Source organism: Lepidochelys olivacea (assembly GCF_965140295.1).
Source record: "Lepidochelys olivacea isolate rLepOli2 genome assembly, chromosome: 6".
In the NCBI taxonomy this organism is placed as follows: domain Eukaryota; kingdom Metazoa; phylum Chordata; order Testudines; family Cheloniidae; genus Lepidochelys; species Lepidochelys olivacea.
In genome coordinates, this window is record NC_140416.1 from 70933602 (window position 1) to 70961067 (window position 27466).

Genomic DNA, 27466 nt, shown 5'->3' on the forward strand with positions numbered 1-27466 from the left:
ACAAGAACCTGTGAGGAACAGTGGGGGTGGGGAATAAACGTGGGGAAATAGTTTTACTTTGTGTAATGACACATCCACTCCCAGTTTTTATTCAAGCCTAAGTTGATTGTGTCCAGTTTGCAAATGAATTCTAATTCAGCAGTCTCTCGTTGGAGTCTGTGTTTAGTAGCACACACAACAAAAGAGAAAAACAATGAGGAACTCTGTCTCTTTCTCCTTTGAACTCAGTATTATTAGAAAAAAGTATGGATTTTCTACAAAATTAGCCTATCTTTCCTACTTAGTTTGAGTATTTTATGATAGGCCAAATATACCCATTAGAACTCATTATTTGCTCTATTACTATTGTCTTGCAATAAATTGTTAATAGATACATCATTCATTTTTCCTGCCTGAACTTTGTCTTTTCTCAGTTGCACTCTTGTTAGGGAACAATTATAGTTTCAAAGACGAATTGCTAGCATGATTTAAGAACTGTTTTTTCCTTTAAATAGAGTTCATACTACCTGCTTCTTTATGTATATTTAACACCTTGCCTATAGTTTGTGTCTGCATACTTTTACTGCCTAATATTTCTATCATGTTCCAAGTCAGGAGTTCAAATAACCTATGTAAATACAGGTATATTACTACAATAATAGGGTGTTTTACTGAGAATATTAAAACAGTTTATCATCATCACCATTGAAGATGAAATGATCTCTGTTTCTACTATAAACTATGTTCCTGTAAACTGGGAAAGTAACTACCTGCTTTCTTTATTCTTATGAATCCTTTTTTTTAACCAGAAACTTAAACTAATGCTAGATTTTGTGTGTGTTTGTGTGCATACGCACACTTCATTTAACTTCTTTACCGTAATACACTGTGGCCCCAAACGCCAGTGCAACAAAAGTACAGCTATGTGTTGGATTGTGTCAAAAAATTCTTTGCCCTGGTTTGGTAGAGAACAAGCAATGTTAATCTATTACTAGAATTGCATTAACATTTTATATTTGTACAGTATCTTCCATCTGAGGCTATCAGTGCAATGCGACACAATGCCGCTTCCCAAGCAGATTTTCTTCTTCTGGCTTCTGTGGGAGTCGTCATCCCAGCCCCTGAACACCGGGTTATGTCCAGTCCAAATGAAGCTTGCAGAAACTGGATAGTGAAAAATTCACACCCTTTCGTTCTATAAAAGCACTACTCCATATCCTTATGTCCAGTCTTTCAGGTAGCTGTAGTTGCAGGACGTATTCTGCATTAAGAATGGTCGACTGGCAGTCTCCTCCAAGTGATCATCACCCAAGACTCCAAGTTTGGCATGAACTCCAATAGTCAGGTAGGATTACTACTCCCCAACCATTAGGCTGACCCAACTGGAGTGATTCTAATAAATGAGAGCTTGAGCCTGTCATAAATATAAAGGGAATCGTAAACCCCTTTGAAATCCCTCCTGGCCAGGGGAAAGCTCCTCTCACCTGTAAAGGGTTAAGAAGCTAAAGGTAACCCCGCTGGCACCTGACCAAAATGACCAATGAGGAGACAAGATACTTTCAAAAGCTGGGAGGAGGGAGAGAAACAAAGGGTCTGTGTGTCTGTCTATATGCTGGTTTCTGCCAGGGATAGACCAGGAATGGAGTCTTAGAACTTTTAGTAAGTAATCTAGCTAGGTATGTGTTAGATTATGATTTCTTTAAATGGCTGAGAAAAGAATTGTGCTGAATAGAATAACTATTTCTGTCTGTGTATCTTTTTTGTAACTTAAAGTTTTGCCTAGAGGGGTTCTCTATGTTTTTGAATCTAATTACCCTGTAAGATATCTACCATCCTGATTTTACAGGGGGGATTTCTTTATTTCTATTTACTTCTATTTTTATTAAAAGTCTTCTTGTAAGAAAACTGAATGCTTTTTCATTGTTCTCAGATCCAAGAATTTGGGTCTGTGGTCACCTATGCAAATTGGTGAGGCTTTTTATCCAACATTTCCCAGGAAAGGGGGGGTGCAAGTGTTGGGAGGATTGTTCATTGTTCTTAAGATCCAAGGGTCTGGGTCTGTAGTCACCTAGGCAAATTGGTGAGGCTTTTTACCAAACCTTGTCCAGGAAGTGGGGTGCAAGGTTTTGGGAAGTATTTTGGGGGGAAAGACGCGTCCAAACAGCTCTTCCCCAGTAACCAGTATTAGTTTGGTGGTGGTAGCAGCCAATCCAAGGACAAAGGGTGGAATATTTTGTACCTTGGGGAAGTTTTGACCTAAGCTGGTAAAGATAAGCTTAGGAGGTTTTTCATGCAGGTCCCCACATCTGTACCCTAGAGTTCAGAATGGGGGAGGAACCTTGACAGAGCCACAACTTTCCTAAAGTTCCAAGTTGTTTGGGTACACAGTTTTGGTTGATTCTGTGTTAGAGACTGGCAACAAAGAGCATTTATTTATTTATGCATAAATGCATTTTTTCTGAGGGGCTCATCTCCATAGGATCGGAGCACCTCACAAACATTAAGGCACCAGATTCTAAAACTCCCTCATGTTTAGGAGTACCTTACTCGTCCACCCTCCTTCAAAGACCTTCCTGTGACAGTGTGTCCTCTGTGAGGAAGACTACACCAAGTTTCTCCCAGATGTCTCCACACTGCTCCTTCTGTTGTTAGATTGTGCAAGAGTACTCCCAGCCACTGCTGGTACGGGATGAGAGACTCAAACTTAGATCCCTGTGTGGCTGGCCCAGAGTAGAACTTTTTAAATTGACCATCAGAGCTGGTTAAATAGGGTTCAATTAATGGACTGCTTTTCTCCAAAATAGCAAGAAGCTCAACATGAGTAAGGATACTTTGAAGAAAATTATGTGGGTGTATGCAAACCAGGATTTCTGGAAAAACTATCTTGTATATAAAAAAAAGTTTGTTATACTGTATTAAAATGTATATTATTAACTTTTTTGTTTTTTCTTTTCCCCCCAATTTTCCCATTTTTTTTTAATTTTATTTTTTAACCTGATTTCATCCCGGTTTTAATGTTTGGAAAATAACCACTGAAAAATTCCCAGATTTTCAGTTTTTATTTGTAAAAAAAAAAAAAAAAAATGCGGAACACTACTGATACAGCGAAGTGTATGCTTAACTTTCAGTATTCACTTTACTCATCATGGATGTCAGTGAGACTTAAGCATCTGCTTAAAATGAAGCAGGTGTTTATGTGCTATGCTGAATAGGAATGAACTTAAATGCTTTGCATTGGGTCTTAAATGTTCACTGTTCTCAGCACTGTGTACACTCCATAGTCACAGATGTTTCAGTTTTAATGGTGTCATTTTAAGCTTCACGGAACTTTGTAGGTTTTTAGTTCAGATGTGCTTACTTGCAAATGCAATGTGTCAGAGTAAAGTCCACTAGTCCAAGAACACACAATGAAATCATGAAGGTGCACTTTTGCTGGCCTTCCAATTTTGAGATAGGGCTGAGCTGTTCATCTGGACTTCAGCAGCAGGCAAAGTACAGTTCCAAAGAATTAGCTCACTGATTTGTGCTCAGCTATTTCTTTCTCAGGTTTCACTTGAAACGAGAGGTAAGCTGTCTGCCGAGTACTCTTTTATTTAGTTGTTTTCTTAATAATTTATAATGCAGAGTTTTCTCTTAGATTTGACTAGGCCAGTAACAGTTACTAATCTAGGAGTCAGATAACCCAGGGAGAAGGGCAAAATGTGACTATGAAAAAGTCTTTATTTAACATATTGAATTCTGACTGCAAGATACACCTTGTGGTTTTATTTAGGGAAAGCCTGGTTGAAGGGGAGCCCTTTTTGCTTTGTGTATTCAAGCCCCAAATCCACAGGTTGGTTTTCTTCACCTGACCTCAGCCTGCCTAGGGTGACCAGATGTCCCGATCTTCTAGGGACAGTCCCAATATTTGGGACTTTTTCTTATATGGGCACCTATTACCCCCCACACTCTGTCCCGGTTTTTCATACTTGCTGTCTGGTCACCCTAAGCTTACCTGACATGTCCCTTGCAGCCACAGGTGGAAGTTTATACAAATATTATAGTCCAAATGTGCTAAGTGAGCTCTGGTGCCTGAAAATATTCTCAGCAGTTAGTACACCATGCTATCTAACACTGCTTCATGCATAGACAGCAAGTGGAGCTGGTGTTTTGTATGTGCTAGCTCTTCCTTCTGTCCCCTCGTGCCAGTACAGATCAGGTTCAGGGAATACCAAGCATCAGATCTGATAAATGTGAAACATGCTTTTAAATTTAAACTTTGTCATTACATTATTTTCTGTCTGTTTTTATCACCCGCAAAATTGTGTTATGTCGCATTGAATGATATGGTGTAAAGGAACGAGACGAGTTGTATTCTAAGTGATGGGCCACAGTGCTACACATCATAAAAATGATCTGTCAGAAATGCAATGTGACACACTGAGAGAGCAGGGAATGTGAGAGGTGAAAAGCCTGTTTTGGCACAGACTGGCTCTGTTGAAAGCAGGTGTTTCGGTTTTGCCTTCAAGAGTTTTTTTCTGCAAGTAAAAAATCATTTAATTTTAAATGTCAGTCTGTGTTATGTTTTCAGTGTGTATCTCTGCAGAGGGATCGACTTAGAAGAAAGATGAATTTGAAAAGTTCAGTGGGATTTATTCTGCTGTTACTCTTTAAATGTGTGGTGTGGACAAGTGCTGAAGAAGCTGTGGTGCTTGCTAATGCCCACCTTCTCTCTCCAGGAGGCTACCAGAGACTGAGTAACAACAATGAGAAAGGTACTCAGCAAGAGAGGGAGTGGCGGGGATGTATGCACTATTTTACTTTATAGCCTTTACTATCTTTTTTTTCTATGGCACTCACTACAATAGTCTTTGAGTACTTCACAAACATTGATAGGCATCTGAAGGTCAAAGACTGTATTTAGTAATAAATGTTCATATTACTAGTTAGAACTTCTATAATGCCTCTTATTCACAGATCTTGAAATATATTAAAAGTCTAAAACCACTTTACTTACAAAGGATTTTAGTCTCTATCTCTTCCCAGAATGTGTTTTCTTCCAAACGCCTTCTTGGTGTTCAGTTCTTTAGTGTCCCTCTGGTCTGCTGATGGTTTCAATTCTGACAGGCTTCAGTGTATTAATTGATCTTTCCCCGAGGAAAGGAAAGACCATAGACGTTTGGTCAGTGGAAGGTCTGTTAGGGACTTAAGGAAAGAAACCTGGGGCCCAGATGCTGTGAATTATGTCATCATCTCAGAACACTATGCAACAGCAGGTGGAGGACTCTTGATAATCTGGAACTAGAGTTTACCGGAAACCAAATTCTCCTTGTTGGAAAAAGGAAATGCTTTCTGGGAAAAGCCATCCTTGTGAAGTACTCATATTTTGGGTTCACAAAGACATCCTTTTGTTTTGTTCTAGAGAGTTGGGCAAAGGGGGGTCTTTTCTGAACTCTCACTTTGACTATTTAGCTGTAGGCAGATTTTTCCTGTTTGGTGTTTGATAAGTCTTTGGAAAACATGGCTCACCTGAACTATCTCAGGAGCAGAGTTCTCCTTTTCATAATAACCAATTAAGTTCAATACACCGCACGCTAATTCCTATCAGTCTGTCAAAACTCTACAGTAAGCACCAACTAAGGACTGAAAACCCCAGTTCTGTAGTAGTCTGTTATTGGTGCTCTGTAGATATTTTTCACAAACATTGTCAAAGTATCTCACTGAATATAATATAAATAGTATTTAATGTAACTGGGTTCCTTTCAACTCTGTTCAGAGAATAATAGTATATCTGTGAAGTACTGTCTATTTTAGTTCATGTCTGAGTCTCTGATTAATGGAATAGATACTAAATATTATCCTTCCCTACAAAAGAGGAATTGCTGAGATGTATAAGCATGCTTTTTAGCTCAAAAACCAGACATTGTGGGTTAGTCTCAGAGCTGCTTGAAATCAGCCTGAGTGTCACCAAAGGTTCCTTTGTTGCCTTAATAGACCCTTATCAGTGATTTACTTAAAACTTATTCAGAAAGGGTGAAATTCACCGCTCTGCAGAGGGCCAGCCCAAAGTTTATGTGCCACTTTTATCCCAGCTAAGCCCTTGGCAGCATACAAGTCCCGCTTCAGCCCATAGATTTTCATATTTACAGTGTAGTGAAAAGAAATAGTTTTTTCATCTATTTTCCTGTTATCTATGTTAAATATTTTGTTAGCTCCCCTCTGATCTGTATCTATAAAATACTGGGAATAAATGGCCACACCCGGATGTAGTTCCATGAATACAACACCAACTAAAATCAATTATCCAAAATCAGTGTCAAGATCTAGCCATTTATAAATGAAATAATCTGTTTCTAAAGTGAAAAGAAAAGGAGTACTTGTGGCATAAGTACTTGTGGCATGCTCAAATTTATTTGAGCATAAGCTTTCATGAGCTACAGCTCACTTCATCGGATGCATGCTCAAATAAATTTGTTAGTCTCTAAGGTGCCACAAGTCCTTCTTTTCTTTTTGCAAATACAGACTAACACAGCTGCTACTCTGAAACCTGTTTCTAAAGTGAATTTCTAGGTTTGCCACTTTCTTCTATACGTCTGCATTTGTGAAAGTTGTGCAAATATTCCCTTCATAAACCAACACTGGACATAATCATTAGAATTTAATATAAATTATCTTTTTTGCCAATTCTACATGTATTCCTATCAGTAAAATAGGATTGCATTCCTGCTATAGAGTTTGGGTAATGATTAGATTATAGAGGGGAGATTTTCAGAGACCCAAAGGGTAGCTAAGTACCATACAGTCATTGAAAGACAATGGGAGTTGGGCAAGTAATTTCTTTTTTTGCCTTTGAAAATCTCCCTCACGATCTTACGGGAACATTCTGTCCTGACCATCTGCTGTACGACTTCCATTGATTTTAGTGGGTGTCCCATGTATGGACTGAAGTCAGTATGTGGCCATACTATGTCCTTGTCAAATACCGTTAGGACAATAATTCATTCATTCTGAGGTTAAAAGTACAGAATTTTGAGAGGTTTACAAGTTGAGCAGAGTAAAATGTTAAACATACTTTTCTTTCCCGCCCCTACAGAATATGCAAGGGATTGTTATGAGATTTTTCAGCACTCTGAAGGAAGTGCCAAGGATGGTCTTTATGTCATTCAGCCAATGAAAGATCCTATTGTTGCTTACTGTAATATGGAAGATGGTGGGTGGACGGTAATTCAACACATTACAGCCAATAGCACTGTGGACTTTGATAGGATATGGCATGACTACAAGTATGGATTTGGCTCAGTTCATGACAACTACTGGTTAGGGAATGAATATGTGTATCAGTTAACTAACACGTCAAGGCCATATACACTTAGGGTCAAACTCGTAGACCTAAATGCCGAAATCAAATGGGGAGAGTATGAACCATTCAAAATTGAAGATGAAGAGTCTCAATACAGGATCAGGCTTGGCCTATACAAAGGCAATGCTGCTGACGCCCTGACCCAGGATACAGAAGCATATCTCCATGATAATCAGAAGTTCACTACAAAAGACAGAGACAATGATAACTATTTTCAGAATTGTGCCAAACTAGAGTACAATGGCATTCCAGGTGGAGGGTGGTGGTATGATGCTTGCGCTGGAGCAAATCTAAACCGCAGGAATGTTATATACTGGCAAAAAGACTGCAATAAGGAACATTTGTGCAAGTTTGCCTGGATGATGGTCAAGCCCACTGACAATGGCCAGTGTCCTAACAAGGCTTGTCGTTGTGAAAAAGATGAATTGTAGATAATATTACTACATTATGAGGTGAGACAATAAAATCAGCTTCCAAAACTCTTTTCAAATGTTTTCTTGATCTCCTGAGTGGACTCCATTGGTTCAATTTTTTTCTAGTCTATAGCATAATTACTTTCTGTGATTATTTCTTCTAGAAACTCTGAAACTAATTTCAAAGTAAAGATGAGCTCATGCTACAAAATTCAGGGACAGACTTTGAACATTCCTAAGTTTTTCCCAGGGTTTTGGTTCCACTTATAGCAGAGTTAAAGTCAGGTGACAATTTCAGATCTGGATCTGGATTCAGATCCTGAATCTCTTCCAAAGTTCAGGGACATTTAGATCGGGGTGGGGGTGGGAGTGGGGGGTAGTACATTCTTCTCTCTAATTCAGACATCAGCTGATTAGATGTACTCATTTTGGACTCTTCTGGTACCAAATAATAAATGCACTAATAAGTATGAGCAATTATTTCAATGATCACCATTCACAGCACAGAGAGGGAAGAATAAATGATAGATCTGTGTGATATCCTGCCTGAAGACAAAGACTCAGGTTTAGTTAGTGTTTTGTTCCTTTTATTAATGATCTTGAGGAGAGAAGTAAACAGCAGATTCATTAATTCATGGATAGCCTATGTGAATCCTAGATTCATTATGACTAAGGCTGTCAATTAATTGTAGTTAACTCACGCAATTAACTCAAAAAAAATTAATCGCAATTTAAAAAATTAATTGCACTTATAACAATAGAATACCAATTGAAATTTTTAAAATATTTTGGATGTTTTTCTACATTTTCAATATTGATTTCAATTACAACACAGAATACAAAGTGCACAGTGCTCACTGTATATTATTATTTTTTATTACAAATATATGCACTGTAAAAATAATAAACAAAAGAAATAGTATTTTGCAATTCACCTCATACAAGTATTGAAGTGAAATCTCTTTATTGTGAAAGTGTAACTTACAAATGCAGATTTTTTTTTGGTTATATAACTGCATTCAGAAACAAAACGGTGTAAAACTTTATAGCCTACAAGTCCACTCAGTCCTACTCCTTATTCTGCAGTCACTCAGACAAACAAGGTTAATGCTTTCTGCTTCTTATTTACAGTGTCACCTGAAAATGAGAGCAGGCATTCACATTGCACTTTTGTAGCCGGCATTGCAAAGTATTTATGTGCAAGATATGCTAAACATTCATATACATCTTCATGCTTTGGCTACTATTCTAGAGGACATGCTTCCATACTGATGATGGGTTCCGCTTGATAACGATTTGATTTGACAAAACGCAAAGAAGATTCCAATGTGAGATTTCTAAAGATAGCTACAGCATTCGATCCAAGGTTTAAGAATCTGAAGTGCCTTCCAAAATCTGAGAGGGACGAGGTGTGAAGCATGCTTTTAGAAGTCTTAAAAGAGTAACACTCTGATGCAGAAACTACAGAACCCAAACCACCAAAAAAGAAAATCAGCTTTCTGCTGGTGGCATCTGACTCCGATGATGAAAATGAACATGTGCCAGTCCACACTGCTTTGGATCGTTATCAGGCAGAACCCATCATCAGCATGGAAGCATGTCCTCTGGAATGGTGGTTGAAGCATGTTAGGTCATATGAATTTTTAGCACATCTGGCACGTAAATATCTTTTAATGCCAGCTACAACAGTGCCATGCGACCGCCTGTTCTCACTTTCAGGTGACATTGTAAACATGAAGTAGGCAGCACTATCTCCTGAAAATTGTAACCAACCTTGTTTGTCTGAGTGATTGGCTGATCAAGAAATAGTGGACTTGTAAACTCTAAAATTTTACATTGTTTTATTTTTGAATGCAGTTTTTTGTACATAATTCTACATTAGTAAGTTCAACTTTCATGATAAAGAGATTGCACTACAGTACTTGTATTAAGTGAACTGAAAAATACAATTTTGTGTTTTACTGTGCAAATATTTGTAATAAATAAATATAATGTGAGCACTGTACGCTTTGTATTCTGTGTTGTAATTGAAATTAATATATTTGAAAATGTAGTAAACATTCAAAAATATTTAAATAAATGGTATTCTGTTGTTTAACAGCGCGATTAATCGCATGATTAATCGCGATTCATTTTTTTAATTGCTTGACAGCCCTAATTGACATGAATCTGCTAAAGATCTTCCTACATATTCACAATTCAGTCCTGCCACTGTACAAGTTTCATGCTCAAAGAGCTTGCAAGATTGGGACTACAGCCATGACTGTCATCTACTAACCATGTATAGTACATCCAGTAATGGGACTAGAATCAGGCAGAAACGCAGGCCTCTACCAAGTGATTTAAAGAAACAGCTCAACTGCCTCGGCCATAAGAGAGGACTGATATGGAAATGTGCAGATCTGACATATTGTATCCAGTAGAGGGCGGCAACGTACATATATGTGAGTCAGAATATTTTCTTCTTATGTAAGTATTCATATTTGCATTTGACATATACATGATTGCTCATTTTCATGTGTCTTGCAAAGTCACCCACTGTGTGTGTGTGTGTGTATGTGTTCATATGCAGTTGCTGTGTTTACAAGATGCATATTGGTGATCACTGCATCGCAAAGGGCAGCATCAATCTTTGCTTTTCATCTGTAGTAAGAGATATTTCAATACATAAAACTGTGTCTTTCTAAATCTTACCTCACATGGCTTCTCTCCCCCGTTAGTTCTTTCCCCATTCCCTTTTTTATGAGCCCCAATAGGACTAAATATCCAACAAAGGGTATTTGTTTATTTTTAATAGACTAGCCAGAGTTAATGATCTTATCAGCCTTTCCATTAGAAAGTCCTATATTCTGGGTTTACAACACCTATAAAATTCTCTCCAGGATGAAACTTGGTGATCAGTTTTAAAAAATTGAAAACAAAATGGTAATTTTTGAGTTGTTGCAATGCAATGCAAAAAAAAACAAAAAAAAAAACTTTACACTGTTACACTGTTACCTATATTTCTCTGTTTATTTCTGTGTTGTAGTCTTGCTTCATTTTTAAAATGAAATTTTGCAGGATATTATTCCATTATAAAGACAATGTTAAGGGTGTTGCTTCTCCCCTAATTCATGATATATTTCTAGCCTTTTCTTTTCTTCACATTACAGTAACTCCTCACTTAAAGTTGTCCCGGTTAACGTTGTTACATTGCTGATCAATTAGGGAACATGCTCATTTAAAGTTGTGCAATGCTCACTTATAACGTCCTTTGGCAGCCACCTGCTTTGTCCACTGCGTGCAGAAAGAGCAACCCGTTGGAGCGAGCTGGTGGGGGTTTGGAACCAGGATGGACCGGCAGCCCCCCTATCAGCTCCCTGCTCCCCTAAGTTCCCTGTGTGGCAGACGCCCAGCAGGCTATCAATTGCCAGGTAGTTCAGCTGTCCCTCCCCACTACTGTGAGGGGAAGGGGGGTGCTAATGTCAGGGTGTCCCCCTTCCCCCCACACCTTTACTTCATCTCCACAGTGCAGGGGGGGGGGACGACACATGGCAGGGCTCAGGATAGAGGGAGCTTTCTGGCAGCAGCTGCTGTCTCAACTTGCTGATCTACTTAAAAAGGCAATGTACTTAGGGTGGGATCAGAGTATTTAAAGGGGCAATCCGCATCTCTCTCTCACACACACAGTGTGTGTCTCTGTCTCTCTCTGCCATGCTGTCTCCCCTCCCTCCATTTGTGCTGCCTTGTAGAGTGTAAGGCTACATTAACAACAATGTGTTAACCCTTGAGAGCTCAGCCGAGTGCTAGTTCATCATTTAGCAGCAAGACATTCCCTGGGAAATATCCCACCCTCTGACTTCACCACCTCAGTCAAGCTTCACAATCATCGTTGCTGTGTACAGTATTAAATTGTTTGTTTAAATCTTATACTGTGTATATGTGTGGCAGTCTTTTGTCTGGCGAAAAAGAATTCCCTGGAACCTAATCCCCCATTTACATTAAGTCTTATGGGGAAATTGAATTCACTTAACATCGTTTCGCTTAAAGTAGCATTTTTCAGGAACATAACTAGAATGTTAAGCAAGGAGTTACTGTATTGTGATATGTGGATACCTGGAGACCATTTTTGTGGATCACAGATGGATATGGATGCAAATTTTATCTCTAAAGCCCTGCAAATCTGTGGATATCCGCTTTATATCTGCAGATCATTTTTGCAGATCGCAGATGGGATGTGGATACAAATTTCATATCTGTGCAGAGCTCTAAGTATTAGCCTTATTTCACATTTGCTAGCTTTGGATGACGTTACTCAACTTTGACATTATTTAAACACAGGCATTTTTCTTGTTATGAATATGAAATATAATGTTACTGAATGAATATGAAATATGATATGTCTATAGAAATTTGTTCATTAACAGTCATTAAACAATTTTTAAATTAATCACTTTAAAAAATATAAAGAAAATTATTTATCTTACATCAATCTGGAAAGTTCCTGTTTTCTTGTGCATATGAATAGAATTGTCTTTACTCAGTCCTACTCTGCATCACCAAAATATCTATTTGTTAGTTTTTATTATTGTTTTATGCAAGACATCAGTGTAATAATTAGAAGATCTTCTGTATTACTTTGGAGTTTTCCATTAAAGATGTTTACTCATTAGAGGTTGGCAACCTTCTGCTTTTCAATTTAAAATGGAATCTTTTCATGGAATTTCTTTAAAATGTTAGAAGTGTCACATACTTTCCATGCATATTAACGTAAAGAAAAGAAATTACAGCACCTTTCAGGAGGATCCATAGGGGATAATTAGAGAGATGAGAAATAGACTGTGAAATGAAGTAGCTAAGCAGTAAGAATTATTTTTCACCATGTAATGCAAAAGAGACCAGGAATTAAAAGCATAGGTGAGGTCTGCAGGAGATAGGTTAATGTAACTCACATGCTTATATTGCAGTATCTGATGTTCAAATAAAAGAAGTAATGAAGAGGAGAGATAGATTATAGTTGAGTCCTATGTGCATATACACATGCAGAAAGTGGGCCATGGCAATTTGGGAAAGACCGGAGGGGTGTGGTAGCTACTAGATATGCTTAGTGGCTGTTTCCAAAGCTGTACATAACAGTTTCAATTAACGGCAAGCATTCTCATAGGTTCCACACTTTCACCGTCTGTGTACTGGAGCTCAAACGAAAAAAAGGTTACAAGTATGGGCATTAGAGACAATACTGTGAACTCAGTGGTTGGTTGATGTAGGACCAAGAGATGTCTGCTATGAGGGCTGGCTCTCAGTACCTGTACTGCTTTGGAATAGGCTACAGATTCCCTTGCTTGCTAGAAACTGAGGAAACAGTCAGCTTTTAGCTCAGGGACTGGAATTCCTGCTGCCTGTAAGGATCTCTGTATTATTGTTTTGCTAAAAAGAGTCTTGAAATGTTTGGTGGGGAACTGTGAGGTTGCCATTCTCCTCTGGCTCTGGAGAACCCAAGTCTCACACACACACACATGTTTTTGAGGCCACATTATAGAGACTGAGAAATCATCTCTGTGAGAAGATTAGTGGGCATCTAGATGTATTTGTGTACCAAAGTATAAAAGTGAATATGTTGTGTCAGAATCATGCAATTAAGTGTATGTAACAGCAACAAAGTGGGGAAGTCTGTATAAGGAACAACAGATTTACCGCCTAATAATTTTCATAGAAATCATAAAAAATAGAATAATAGAAATGTAGGTCTGGAAGGCATCTCCAGAAGTCAAGTCCAGCCCCATGTGCTGAACCAAGTATGCTTAGGTGTTGGTCTAATGTCTTCTTAAAAACCTCCACTGATGGGTATTCCGCACCTCCCTTGAAAGCCTGTTCCAGAGTTTAACTATCCTTAGAGTTAGAAAGCTTTTTCTTATATCTAACCTAAATCTCCCTTGCTGCAGATTAAACCCATTATTGCTTGTCCTTCCTTCAGTGGACTTGGAAAATAATTGATCACAGTCCTCGTTATAAAAGTAAAAGCATTTCAGATATTTTAAGATAGTTATTAGGTCCCCCCTCAGTTTTCTTTTCACAAGACTAAACATGCCCAGTTTTTCTAACCTTTTATCATTTTTGTTGCTCTTCTCTGGACTCTCTCCACTTTGTCCACATCTTTTTTTTTTTTAAAGTGTGGTACCCAGAAATGGACACAGTATTCCAGCTGAGGCCTCACCAGTTCTTAGTAAAATGGGACAATTACTTCTCATCTCTTACGTATAATACTCCTGTTAATTCACTCCAGAATGATATTAGCCTTTTTAGCAACTGCATCACAATACCTGATATTCCCTTAGTGATCCACTATCATCCCAGATCCTTTTCAGCGGTATTACTATCTAGCCAGTTATTCCTCATTTTGCAGTTGTGCATTTGCTCTTTCCTTCTTATATGTAGTACTTTTCACTTGTCTCTCTTGAATTTCATCTTGTTGATTTCATACCCTAATTCTCCAATTTGTCACGGTCATTTTGAATTCTAATCCTGTCCTCCAATGTGCTTGCAGCCCCTCTGACCTTGGTTTTGTGCACAGATTTTATAAGCATACACTCCACTCCATTATTCAAGTCATTAATGAAAATAACGAATAATACCAGACCCAGGAAGGACCCCTGCAGGGCCATACTAGATACATCAGCCCAGTTTCACAGTGAACATTAATAATACTCTTTAAGGGTGCTCTTTCAACCGGTTTTGTACCCATCTTATAGTAACTTCAGCTAGACCACATTTCCCTTGTTTACTTATGAGAATGTCATGTGAAATGCCTCATCTATCTCTTCCTCCTGATTTGGTGGTCTACAGTGGACCCCTACCATGACATCACCCCTGTTATTTTGCCTTTCATCTTCACCCAGAGAGTTTAATTTGATCTGCCTTTCACCTCCTTCTGGACCACAGAACAAGTGTATATATTCTTGATGTATAATGGAATACCTGCCTTTTTTCCCTGTCTGTCCCTCCTGAACAAACTGTACCTCTCTATACCAATATTTCAATCATGAGATTTATCCCACCACGTCTCATTGGTGCTAAATGGTATGACCTCAAAGATGCTGCCTTGTATGAGCCCATTTGTCTTCCATTAAAGTTCCTGGGTAATCTAATGTTTACAGTACTTGTTTGAGACTGAAGCCTATGCCAGGGATAGCTTCTGTCCCTAATTCTCCACTGTGTTCAATCTAGCGGTGGCCACAGAATTCAATGGATTAGAGATCCAGCCTTTCTGAGTTTTAGATAACTTCCTGCTGGTCTCTTTGTAGGTGGAAGTGTGCAATATGAAGTCACCCAAGTACTAACAAGAGAGACTAGACTTCAGTTAAAATCTGAGAGTGACAATAATGTGAGATCTTACACCATGGCATTATACAAAGGATTATGAGCCACCAAAACCCTGCCAGAGCAGCAGAGATCATGTATGTAAGTAGGCCTTACATAGACTTGAAGGCCAGAAGGGTCCATCATGATCATCTAGTCTGACCTCCTGCACATTGCAGGCCACAGACCCTCACCCACCCACTCTGGTAATAGACCTGTAGCCTCTGACTGAGTTACTGAATTCCTTAAATCATGATTTAAAGACTTCAAGTTACAGAGAATCCACCATTTATACTAATTTAAACCTGCAAGTGACCTGTTCCCTATGCTGCAGAGGAAGGCAACCCCAACTCCCACAGAGTCTTTGATAATCTGATCCAGGGGAAAATTCCCCCCAACCCCAAATACTTATATGCTAGTAAGTATATAGTTAGTAAACCCAGTTATCTGAATCCCATTGTATCGATGTGGTTCCTTCATATTACATTTATTGTATAAAGAGTAAAAGACACAACACTTGGTGATGAGGATGGGATTCTAATCCAGGAATATAGTGAAGCAGAGAGTGATTGCAGAAACTTAGTAAAAGTACAAAGGAAACTGGAGCCTACAGCCCCTGGGAATCAGATTTAACTACACATTTACATAATATTTTAAAGGTTAAAAATTCCTGGTTGTTTGGGGAAAATAGACTTCTTTGATAGCTCAGCAGAGAACTAGCCTACTAGTATTAAGAGACTGGAACAGTATATAATTGCTAATAATATAACTGATGAAAAAAGATGGTGGTTTTACTGAGCGCGATGAGTATTAAAATGTATAACCCGCTATGTAACCTAACACCACCTATTAAATCTGCAGACAAATTATTTGCTGAGATTGTTGAAATTCTACAAAATCATCTCTCCCTAAAACCACTGGTAATTGAAGAGTGTTTCTGCTTTTATAAATGGAATCAAAAAGAAAATGTAACAATTTCTGAATATGTGGCTGAAGTCTGGAAATTAAAAGAGCATTGCCAGTTTAGAGGGAGTTTAATGATGAACTAAGGGGTTCCTAGAGTGAGATATGCAGAAAGAAAGCAATCCAAAAACAGTAATTTACGGAGGCTGATTTAACTCTAAAATGTGCACTAGAAATTGCAGTATCAGTAGACAGACAAACTGGCACAAATTGAACCATTGCCAGTGACAAATGCCACAGTAAAACACAAAACTGAAAGTGATCCAGTACTGGCTAAAATGTATGATATGTAATGAATGAATGGCTTATGCACACAAACAACTTCCAGCTTTCTTTGCTTGAAAAGAACAGTTAAGTATATATCAAGGTTGCCTAATGTGTAGTACTAGAGTGGTTATTCCTTCAAAACCCAGACCATATGTATTCTAAGAAGTTGATGAAGGCCATTTGGGAATTGTAAAAATGAAAGTCCTTACCAAGAATTTTGTTTGGTGTCTACAGATTGATACACATGTGAAGGAAATGGAAAAACAATGTCAAGTTTGTCATCAAATGTAACACATGCTTAAACATGCTCCTTTGAATCCTTGGGAGTCACCATGGTAATGAATCCACATAGATTACACTGGACCACTTATGGGACACACTTTTTTTAATCGCAGTAGATGCTCATTCTAAATGGCCTGAAGTAGTCTGTATGAATTCAACTAACTCACTGCACAGAGTGGAAGTGTTAAGATTATTGTTTTCATGGACAGAAGTTTCTGAATAGATTATCAGTATTAACCGAACTCAATTCACCTCAGAAGAATTTCAGCTGTTTATCAAATAAATGGTATTAAACAGGTTACATCAATTCCATACTTTCCTGGTACAAATGGATTTTTATCCACACATTCAAGCAAGGAATTCCTGAAAGTTCAGATCCAGATTTGGATTTTGGAAATCCCAAAGTTTTGGAAGGTATTTTGGATTTAGAGTTTCGGCTGGCCCATAATATAGATAGGAGCCTTTTGCAAAGTTCAAATCAGAATCTGGGTTCAAACTTCAAACTCTGCTGAAGTTTTAGGGTTTGGGGGTATGGGTTTTTGATTCAGCTCTACTTTCCCACAATAAAAGCACCCAATTTTGTAGTGACTTTTCTCTAGGACAATAACAGCATTTTCCAGAATTACATGGGATTCTTTAATTGTTACCATGAGTTCTCATTTATCAAATGTAAACCACTTACCATGTCTCATTGATATTTTTACTTTTTGCTTGTATCAGGTAGAAAGCTTCTTCAAGTGTGACTATCCTTAGGAACATTTGTTCTTAGATATATTAAATAAGTTTGACCTGTACAATTAATTTTAAATTGTTATGTACCAAATGTGGCTAGGAAAGAATGTCACAATTTTCTGGAAAGTGTCCAGAATAAGTAATACTTTTAATTAGATGTAATTAAAAGTAGAGATGACACCTTTTCATGATGCTGAGTTCTAGTATCGGATCAGAATCACAATTTCCCCCCAAGTTCAGGATTGAGATGGAAGTGTTTGGAGCAGGATTCTTTTTTGAAGTACATGTTCACATCTGGATCCAGAACTATGTGCCCCATAAATTCACAGCATTCTGATCCAGGTCTCAGTTTGGACCTACCTCTGATTAAAAGAAATGAGAAAAAATGACCCCGTGGAAAAATCTTTTAAAAAATTAAGATTGATTGATCTTCCTTCTACAAAATGTTTAAACCAATCTGTGGATTCCTGTAGCATGGGTATGATTCTCTATTGAATCCTATAGGTTGATTTAAAAATTCTAATGAAAAGATAATTCTCTATCAAATTCTATAGGTTAGTTAGAATAATTTCTGTAGATCTCTTTTGGTTTCATTCTTCTTAAATTCAACAGGATTTTTCCACAAAAGAAGGAGTTTTGAGCCCAATCTAGGCCCCGTTGTGTCCTGAGTTCCTCCCACAAAAAGGTGAATATATGCCTCTTTTAATTAGATATTCTATGCTAGAATTCTGAACATCTTTCAAGTCTGCATCTTCAATCAGAATGAAATCTACAGAAGAGTCAGGACTACTTTATTTGTTACTTTTTAGGGGAAAGGGATTGAGAGTTTATGGAAAGAGAGAGGAAATTATGACATTTATTTTGAGTAAGGATTAGATCCTCAAAAATATTCATGTGCAGTTGGACTGGGGAACGCTTACTTAGAGATATAGAAGTTTAACCAAAAAAGACCTCTTCACAAGGTCCCTAGTAAATAACCAATTATCAAAGTTAATGGTTGTATAAAGCAGTGGTTCTCAAACTTTTGTATTGGTGACCCCTTTTGCACAGCAAGCCTCTGAGTGCGACCCCCCCTTATAAATTAAAAACACTTTTTTTTATAGTTAGCACTATTATAAATGCTGGAGGTGAAGCGGGGTTTGGGGTGGAGGCCAACAGCTCTCAATGTCCCATGTAATAACCTCGTGACCCCCTGAGGGGTCAAGGTCCCCAGTTTGAGAACCCCTGGTGTAAAGAATCATTAAAAGAACAGGAATCCAGATAAAGTAAGCTTTTTAGTCTACATTAAGTTTAAAAGGGAGCTTTACAGAACTTGAAACAAGGTATAATTAATAACTAAATTATGTTTTGTTGAGGTTCATGTTACCATACTACATAACAGGAAAGCATAAACATCCTATATTTCTTTTATATAATTCCAGGTATTTACAACGTACCTTGCAGTTTGGTAATGTAATGTCTCAGATGCTAGCAGCATAGTTTGAGCACACATTTCACAATTACATTGAACTGACATAGTTGCATCCATCACTGTATAATCTATCTTATACATCTATTCAGCACAGAGTCCATAAACATTTACAAAACACTCTTGTTTAACAGAAGCCCAAAAGGGACAACAAAAATATCCCATTTAACTTCAGAAGTAGAAGCCAATGCTTTACTTTAGCAACAACATTGCGGCTAGCAAGAACTCGTACAGCCTTATACATTTTGCCTTTACTATAGCTTTTGTCACAGATGTGCACATTAATATTGTGTTGAATCAAACACACTATTTATGTGTTTGATCCAATGCAAAATAAGATCAACCCACTATAAGAGCCACTCACTATACACAGAAGAAGTTCTGGATGGTGACAGAGCTAAATCAAAAAAAGGGTCTTCATAAAAACCCATACTTCCCTTTAATAATCATATGCTAAAGTACCAGAAATTACTTGGACAATACAATATACTTCAAAATCAATCATGTTGAATTCAAAATACATTTTTTCACATATTGCTAGCCTTTCATTGACATATATTTTCCCTTTGAAAATTAGGAATATTAAAAAAATTACTTACACAGTGGTCATTTACATGAATTACTTGGATAGTTATAGAAAAAACATGTCTTTCATGATAACTACCATTAACTAAATTATAGGCCAGCTCCACTAAAAACAAACTTCACTGAAAACAATGACAAATTCAGGGTAACTAGCACAAAATCTGCTGCATTATCTCTGCACTGTGCTAGTATTTCATGTCACACTGTATTATCATGTTAAGTATATTGTGACATGCAGTATGGAGATGGGCCCAAATCAAAACTCTAGATCCAAATACCCCTGAAGTTTGATAAAGGCTAGATAGATCTGGATTTGAACCCTGTGACCTGGGCTCATCTCTAGTGCAGTATTTGTAATTCCTTACAGGACCTTTATTTTGTCATCTTTTTATAAACACTTAATTATTCTCAGTCTTTTCTTATACCCTCTGATTTCTGTTGCCATTTCCTTTGTTTCCTCCTGGGTTTTTTGACACTTGATTTTATTACACTGCAGTGAGCCAGATCATTACCCCACTTCAGCAGCTTTGTGCTGCAAGTGGCCGTAATGACAGTGAATCCATCTATATGAGATCTCCTGTCAAACGGAATCCTCCATGCAGCCCCAAACCACAATGCCACCTTGAACACCCCACTCCTCCTTTCAGGAGAGGCATTACTGGGGGATCCTTAGGCCCCAGCAAACCTCAGTTCCTGGAACAGCCCCTTGTGTCCTGCACTAACTTGCACCTGGGCTCAGGGCCTGCACATGCTGGCCCCAGAATACAGGAGCCACAAAGATGGTTAACAGCCACCTTTCCCCTCGCCCAGCAGTTTGACCAGCCCAAAAGATCTGGCCAAAGAGAACATATAATTCCAAACAAATTAATTAGGCAATATTTGTAAAGTTCTTTGAAGATCAAAAGTGCTGCATAAGTGCTAAATAATATTAAGATTAATATAGAAACTATCAGAGGTGAGTCACAAAAAATCTTGTTTTCATCTTCCAGCAATACCAATTTTCTCAGTATTTTTAATAACTTCATGATATATTGATGACTGCATGACATCAGTTTATATTTTTCCTGTGTTCTGTATATCATTAAACTAAAGGTAGATTTTCTGAGGGGGCGTAGTGGAGTTAAAGAAGAGATTCTAATTTGCACCATCACTTTGCACTGGTATAGTGACTTTAAAATAACCCCTCCAGGTATATGAAGAAATAAAAATTCAGAAATTTCTGCTAACTACTTGTTTCCAGGTGATAGTAACTTGTATAATAGCCTTGGTATAGGCATTGGGTTCTTAATATTACACCAATGTAACATTATGCATTACATGACCTATGAGTCCTCCCTCCACCCAGAAAAGTTATCCTACAATAGAACATTTTCTTAGCTTTATACTTGCCTTCAACAGATTTGCCCATTTGGGATCCAAAAGATCCCCCAAAGCTTTATTTTGCGCACTACTGTTTTCACTTTTAGATGGTCCTTGTGCCATTTCATCAGGCTATGGAATAGTGTCACAAGGGAAGTAGTGCAAGGTCCAGGGATGTATAAAACTAGAATAGACAAAACACTAGAAAATACACAGGAAAACAGCCTTGCAACTGCAGGGAGATGGACTGGATGACCTAATAGGTCTATCCATCGCTAATTTCCAGGGGTTTGTGATTCACTCTACTAGTTCTCTGGCTGAAAGGGAACACCACAGGCCCCTAAGATGTTGACAGTAATGCAGCTCCATTGCATGACTGCAGACACCCATAGACACTCATAGCAGCTGCTGCTTTCCTCTGGAACCCATGCACAAGACTGTCATTATGCAAAATTTGGCCTTTCTGTGCGGGAATTTTTGTCTCCAGACATGTAAAGCAACAACTTTGAAAAGAAAGAACTGCAGCCAATTTACGATGCATGGACAATGTCACTACATACTTTTTATGTTTGCCTCTCATTGTATATTTCAATTATAGCAGTTTGGTATTACCCTGCCAGTACAACTTCTCTTCCACTTTTTTCTTTTTCCATTGACAGAAGAGTAGCATCTTGAAAGTTTTTCTGAAAGTTTTGTTACAGAGAGCATAACAAATAGGGTTAACAGTACTATTCACATAGCACAGCCAATATCCAAGGTGCCACAGTGTTAGAGGAATGCAGTCTGAGCAAAATGTGGAGACTAATACCATTATATTGTAGGGAGTCCAAGTGATGATAAAAGCTAGAAGAATGGCACTTAAAGTCTGGGCTGCTTTGCGCTCCTTTATAAGGACCATTCTTTTCCTTTTAGTGATTTGGTTACTTAAATTTGGATCCATGCTTTTGATGGAAGGGTCCTTTGATAAAGCAGCAGAACAAGGAGTTATTTTTACTTTTCGGCAACCATTGTTGGTTTCCTGGGTGCCATCAGCCTTAACCACCAAGTGGAATTTATAGGCTACACATTTTGGACTTTTTTGCACTTGGCTTTTGGCTGGAGATAGAAAGTATTTCTGAGTCTCAAAATCATTTTCCATAGGGTGGTCTTTGATAAAAACTTCCTTATTCTCCTCCTCATTAAACTCTTCTTCCTTATCTTTGGCTGGACTCTTGTAAGTTACTTGAAAAACTGAATCAGTGGCAGGTTTGTCCTCTTCTTCTGAGGATGCGTAGCTGCTGCAGGTGGTTAGCTGGTCTGCCTTAGACCAATCATTACAAGTATTTGGTGTTTGAGGTACTTTTGCAGTGGCTGAAGTGCTTCGACTGGATGAAGACCATGAAGCCTGACACCTCTCCCTTTTGGCTAAATTTTGTTGCTTGCAACTAAAACAGGACTTCAGAAGAGCTTTCTGGGGTTTTATCATCTCAGGCTCTGCCGCAGACTCAGAGCCTTGAAGTTCAGCAAGGTCCTTGGTACGTTTCTCAGTCTCTTTATAAATGCGGCAATATAAAATAGTCATCACTGACACTGGGATGTAGAAAGCAGCAATTGCAGTGCCGAAGGTGATAATGGGTTCATACAAAAATTGTATGTGGCATTCTTCAGATGGGACAGTTCGTTCTCCCACAAAATACTGCCAGCATAAGATTGGTGGTGCCCACAGAATAAAGGAAATTAACCAAGCTAGACCAATCATAATGCCGGCCCTTTTGGGTGTGCGCTTAGCCCTGTAGGTTAGAGGTCTTGTGATGGAAAAGTATCGATCAAAACTGATAACTAGCAAATTCATTACTGAGGCATTGCTAGCTACATAGTCCAATGCTAGCCACAGATCACATGCCAGACTTCCAAGAGACCAATGGCCTATTAGTATATAAGATGTGTAAAGATTCATAGAAAATATTCCAATGATGAGGTCTGCACAAGCAAGGCTGAGCAAGTAATAATTGTTAACAGTTTTGAGTTGACTGTTGACTTTGAAGGATATCATTACAAGAATGTTTCCCACTATGGTTATTAGGCTTACAATTGCGGTGACAGTGGCAATTGTAATGACTTCCCAAAGGCTATGCCCTTCTAACTGTTTATGGTTGACAGAAGTACTGTTTACAAAGGTTGAATTTACTTCCATTCTTGTTCTTAGTGTATTATCATCAGGATATTAAGAATGTTTTCTGTACTTGATAATATTTTTGAAGACACCTGTAAAGAATAAAGGGGAGAGAGAGAGTGCAGCTCATTAAACAGCACAGGACTTTCAACAGACTTATTTAGCACAAAATATTGACATTTTAAGCCATTGTATATATAGAATGTTGGAAGCAGTAAAAATGTTATTTTAATGTTTTAAATAACACAACTTGCTCCAGATGACTGTTTTTGCTGCAAATGAAACATTATAATCAGATTATTTTCATGCTTTCTTTGCATTGTGATTGCTGTTTCCACCATTCTACTCATAAATTAAAGGTGCATTTTAGGGACCTTTGCTGCATTCTGTAGATCCTGAAACAATGCTAAGTGCAGCCAAAATAACTACTGTTTCATAAAGTATTCAGTCTTGTCATCCCTTATCTCCTAAATATTTCAGTAGGATACAGGACATGTTCTTCGATGCACAGACATTTAAAGTTTCACAAAACAATGAGACAGGGATTCATAGTGTTCCTTTTTGAATGTAGTGCACTGTGCATCATAATTGCCAACATTTCAAAAACAAATTAGGAAGATTCTGTGAAGAAGCCAGTGTTTGGGGAACCATCAGGAGAACCGAGGGTAAGAGTGGGTAGGTGAGTTGAGTGTGTCTGGAAGAGGCAGGAGGGAAAGATGCAGTTGGAGGACCTTGGGGAGACACAAGAGGAGTACTGGTGTTAAAGAGGATTCGGGGGTACCTGGGGTTAGATTAAAGAGCTAGATAGAAGAGAGGTTGTGGAGTTGAGGGATTTGGCGAGAGAGAGAGAGAGAGCAGTCACTAGATTTTGGTAGAGGTGGGAAGAGGGTTAGACTACACATAGAAAGGAGATAGCTAGGTTGGAGGCGAGTCAGGAATAGAGGGCAACTGGTTCTGGTCTGGGTAAGGGAAGACTGAAAGAGGAGTTGCTCTGTAGTAGCAACTTCTCTGCTCAAAGTAAACAATTAGTGGTTCAAGATACTTCACTCCCTGCCTCCTCCTTCCCTCTACTTAAAAGACTAGCAACTCAAGCCAAATAAGGGAGGAATAGTACCGAATACTATGGGCTGGAATAGTGGCTGCAGCCTTGCACCATGGCACTGGCTTGTGGGTTCCCAGCCACTTTGCACTCCATCTGCGTATAATTCAAATACTCAGACTTTATACAGGTGGATTTAATCATAACAAATACATAACTTGTACTAGTAGGTTTGGAGCACACTATGAAAATACACAGCAAACTATTACACATCGCCATGTGTTTTATATTCAACAGCATAATTCTCAGCTGAAATACACATTTTCAAAGCAGGGCACAGGTGCTGCCTACACAGATTCCATGAAATAATAGTCTGTTGTAATGTTGAAATGCACCTAATATTTGCATGACTTTGAGCAATTTAGCACCAGTATTGCCTATCTATATCCTGGGGTGGTGTTAAAGTGTATTTTGAAGAGGGGGCAAATATATATTGTTGTGACCACTATCTTTTTAAAATCTATTGTATACTTTTGAAATAAAACCCCTTCAGTAATATTCATTCATGAAATAACGCTAATTGTAGTTAATGGTGTTATTCCAGGGTTGAATTTGGTTGCTTGTATTTAGGACGCTAGTAAAATTGTTTCAGAGTAGCAGCCGTGTTAGTCTGTGTCCGCAAAAAGAACAGGAGGACTTGTGGCACCTTAGAGACTAACAAATTTATTAGAGCATAAGCTTTCGTGGGCTACAGCTCACTTCATCAGATTGTTTTGAAGTTCTGGTTTTGAACTACAAGGAACCTTCTCACCTTGCCCAGTCTACATAATGGCCATTCATAATTGTAGTGCCTGTGCTCAAGAAGCACTGGAGCTGCTCCTTTTGTGCATCCCTGAGGGCACATAATGCTGCAAAGTGGGGTGGGGTAGAGGGAGAAGGTGCGTCCATAGCCCCAACCTCACGGCGTAAAATGTTAAGTCTGGCATTGTCAGTGTAGTGCCGCTGTACACTGGCCCTCTCAAAGAGGTCTCCCCAAATTGTGCAGTTCCATGCTGCTGTTTACTTGCACCAGTGGATAAGTGCCATAACTTGGAGCTGTCAAAAATCTCTGCTCTTTGATGGATCATTCAAGCACTTATGAAGATATTTTATTTGTCCTATTAGACAAAATATGACCATATAATTTCCAGAATAAGACAAATAGTAGTTAAGCTTTTAGGGTATATACACACAGAATAATACTACTAATTATTTATTACTGATTGAGGATCTACAGTATGCTTAGCACAGTACAAAATATAGAAGACAACTCCTCTGAAAAGTTAATGTTTCAAAAGACAGCAAAAACAGTTCAGACAGAAATACCAGATAGAAGTAATTCTCAAAGCAAGCATGTTGGTAATATGCTTATATCTATCTATCTACTGGGGGGAAGGGATGGTGAAAGGGAATCTATAGGCTGGAGGATAGTCAGAATAGAGGACCACTGATTCTGATCTGGGTAGGAGAAGGCTGAAGGAGATGTTCTGTAGCAGCCACCTCCTCTCCTCCAGGAACAAAATTAGTGGCTCAAGTCATTTTGCCCCTCTGACTCCTCCTCGCCTCCAGGTAAACAAGCATCAGAATTACGTGGTTTGTTCATTGTTCCTGGAGGATTCTATTGGTGACTCAGACTCTTTTGGTACATAATCTGTTTAGTATCATGTACAATTTATAGCACTTTCCTTCCTGCAGAAGACTCATCAAACTAAGCAAATAATAAAGAGCAAGGTCAGGTGTTAAACAAAGTTTCCCCAATAAGATTACGCTTCATAAAAGAAGTGTGTTTTAAGGAATAATTATGAAGTTTAACAGAAGGCAGCACAAACATTAGAGTGGGAAAAAGATACATTTGGGGCATATGGCAGGTGGCTTGGGGTGAATTAGATATCAGGGACCTGTTCCTCAGTTTTGGTGGAAGAAACATTTGGGGGCCTACCCGGTCCCTGCAGTAAAATACAGCAGCTTCAGTCCTGCTTTAATTTAAGCCCCATTTACACAAAGACATTGCATCTATTTAACAAAACTGGTGTCTAGATTTATTTAGTTAGGTCAGTGCAATCTTTACAAGGTGGGATATCTGATATATGTAGGTTTCAGAGTAACAGCCGTGTTAGTCTGTATTCGCAAAAAGAAAAGGAGTACTTGTGGCACCTTAGAGACTAACCAATTTATTTGAGCATGCGCTTTCGTGAGCTACAGCTCACTTCATCGGATGCAAGGAGTTTATATGTAGGAGTTTAGTGTGGTTGTTTTGTCTAATCATAGAATCATAGAATATCAGGGTTGCAAGTGACCTCAGGAGGTCATCTAGTCCAACCCCTTCTCAAAGCAGGACTTAATCCCCAACTTGTCCTCCCAGTTATGGAGCTTGTTCCTGGAGTAAAAGAATTATAGGGCCCACTTGCTTGTGAACATCTGTGTGCTTCTGTAGCTGGAAGCAGACGTACTCTCTCCTAAACAGCGTGTTGGTTTCGGCTGGGCGCACATCTGGGTGGTCCCAACCTTGTGCAGCCTATTCCGGGCACACTTATCCAAGAATGTGAGTCAGATCTAGGGTACATGAACTCCAACTCTTCTCCATCCAAGCACTCATTGCTTGTCTAGATCTTAGGCACAGGCTAGACAGACAATTTCAGATTCCCATCCTCTACCTATTTGGTGCTGTCTACAGGAGCTGCTTCTTTCAAACCACTGAATGGCAAGTGGGCTACAATCCCATTAAAGACAGGTTTCAGAGTAACAGCCATGTTAGTCTGTATTCGCAAAAAGAAAAGAAGTACTTGTGGCACCTTAGAGACTAACCAATTTATTTGAGCATAAGCTTTCGTGAGCTACAGCTCACTTCATCGGATGCATACTGTGGAAAGTTTAGAAGATCTTATATACACAGAGACCATGAAACAACACCTCCTCCCACCCCACTCTCCTGCTGGTAATAGCTTATCTAAAGTGATCACTCTCCTTACAATGTGTATGATAATCAAGTTGGGCCATTTCCAGCACAAATCCAGGTTTTCTCACCCCCCCGACACACAAACTCACTCTCCTGCTCAGCACTGCTCACTCTCCTGCTCAGTTTGTGTGTGTGATCATGCATCCGATGAAGCGAGTTGTAGCTCACGAAAGCTCATGCTCAAATAAATTGGTTAGTCTCTAAGGTGCCACAAGTACTCCTTTTCTTTTTGCAAAGACAGACTAACACGGCTGTTACTCTGATACTTGATATGTGACAGCCCATCAGTTTTGATGTCACCTGGCTACTTTTGAAGTCTTTAAACCATGATTTGAGGATTTCAATAGCTCAGACATAGGTGAGAGGTTTATCGCAGGAATGGGTGGGTGAGATTCTGTGGCCTGCATTGTGCAGGAGGTCAGACTAGATGACCATAATGGTCCCTTCTGACCTTAATATCTATGAATCTATGAACTTGTCCTTTGTCTTTGAAAAACAGATTTATCCACTCGACAGACTTGTCCGGTAAACACACTTCAGTCACAATTTCAGCTTATG

General features: G+C 38.7%; 2 protein-coding genes across 2 annotated transcripts; one reads left to right on the top strand and one right to left on the bottom strand.

The window, feature by feature from the left end:
• Window positions 1-3438: 3438 nt before the first annotated feature.
• On the top strand, window positions 3439-7800 carry LOC311522887 (fibrinogen-like protein 1). The gene is made up of 3 exons (XM_084632445.1): window positions 3439-3544; window positions 4550-4733; window positions 7052-7800. The coding sequence occupies exons 2-3, from the start codon at window positions 4586-4588 to the stop codon at window positions 7747-7749; spliced, it is 846 nt and encodes a 281-aa protein (XP_084488571.1). The 5' UTR covers window positions 3439-3544; window positions 4550-4585; the 3' UTR covers window positions 7750-7800.
• Window positions 7801-20605: 12805 nt separating this feature from the next.
• CHRM5 (cholinergic receptor muscarinic 5) lies at window positions 20606-22895 on the bottom strand (the record flags this gene model as incomplete). Its single annotated transcript, XM_084629991.1, has 1 exon — window positions 20606-22895. The coding sequence occupies one exon, from the start codon at window positions 22893-22895 to the stop codon at window positions 21315-21317; it is 1581 nt and encodes a 526-aa protein (XP_084486117.1). The 3' UTR covers window positions 20606-21314.
• Window positions 22896-27466: the final 4571 nt, after the last annotated feature.

What these genes read in the sequence shown, in the direction of transcription:
- LOC311522887 (XM_084632445.1), top strand. Translation starts at nt 4,586, where the DNA reads ATGAATTTGAAAAGTTCAGTGGGATTTATTCTGCTGTTACTCTTTAAA. An exon ending in GAGTAACAACAATGAGAAAG is followed by an intron (nt 4,734 to 7,051) that starts GTACTCAGCAAG and finishes CCGCCCCTACAG; the next exon opens with AATATGCAAGGGATTGTTAT.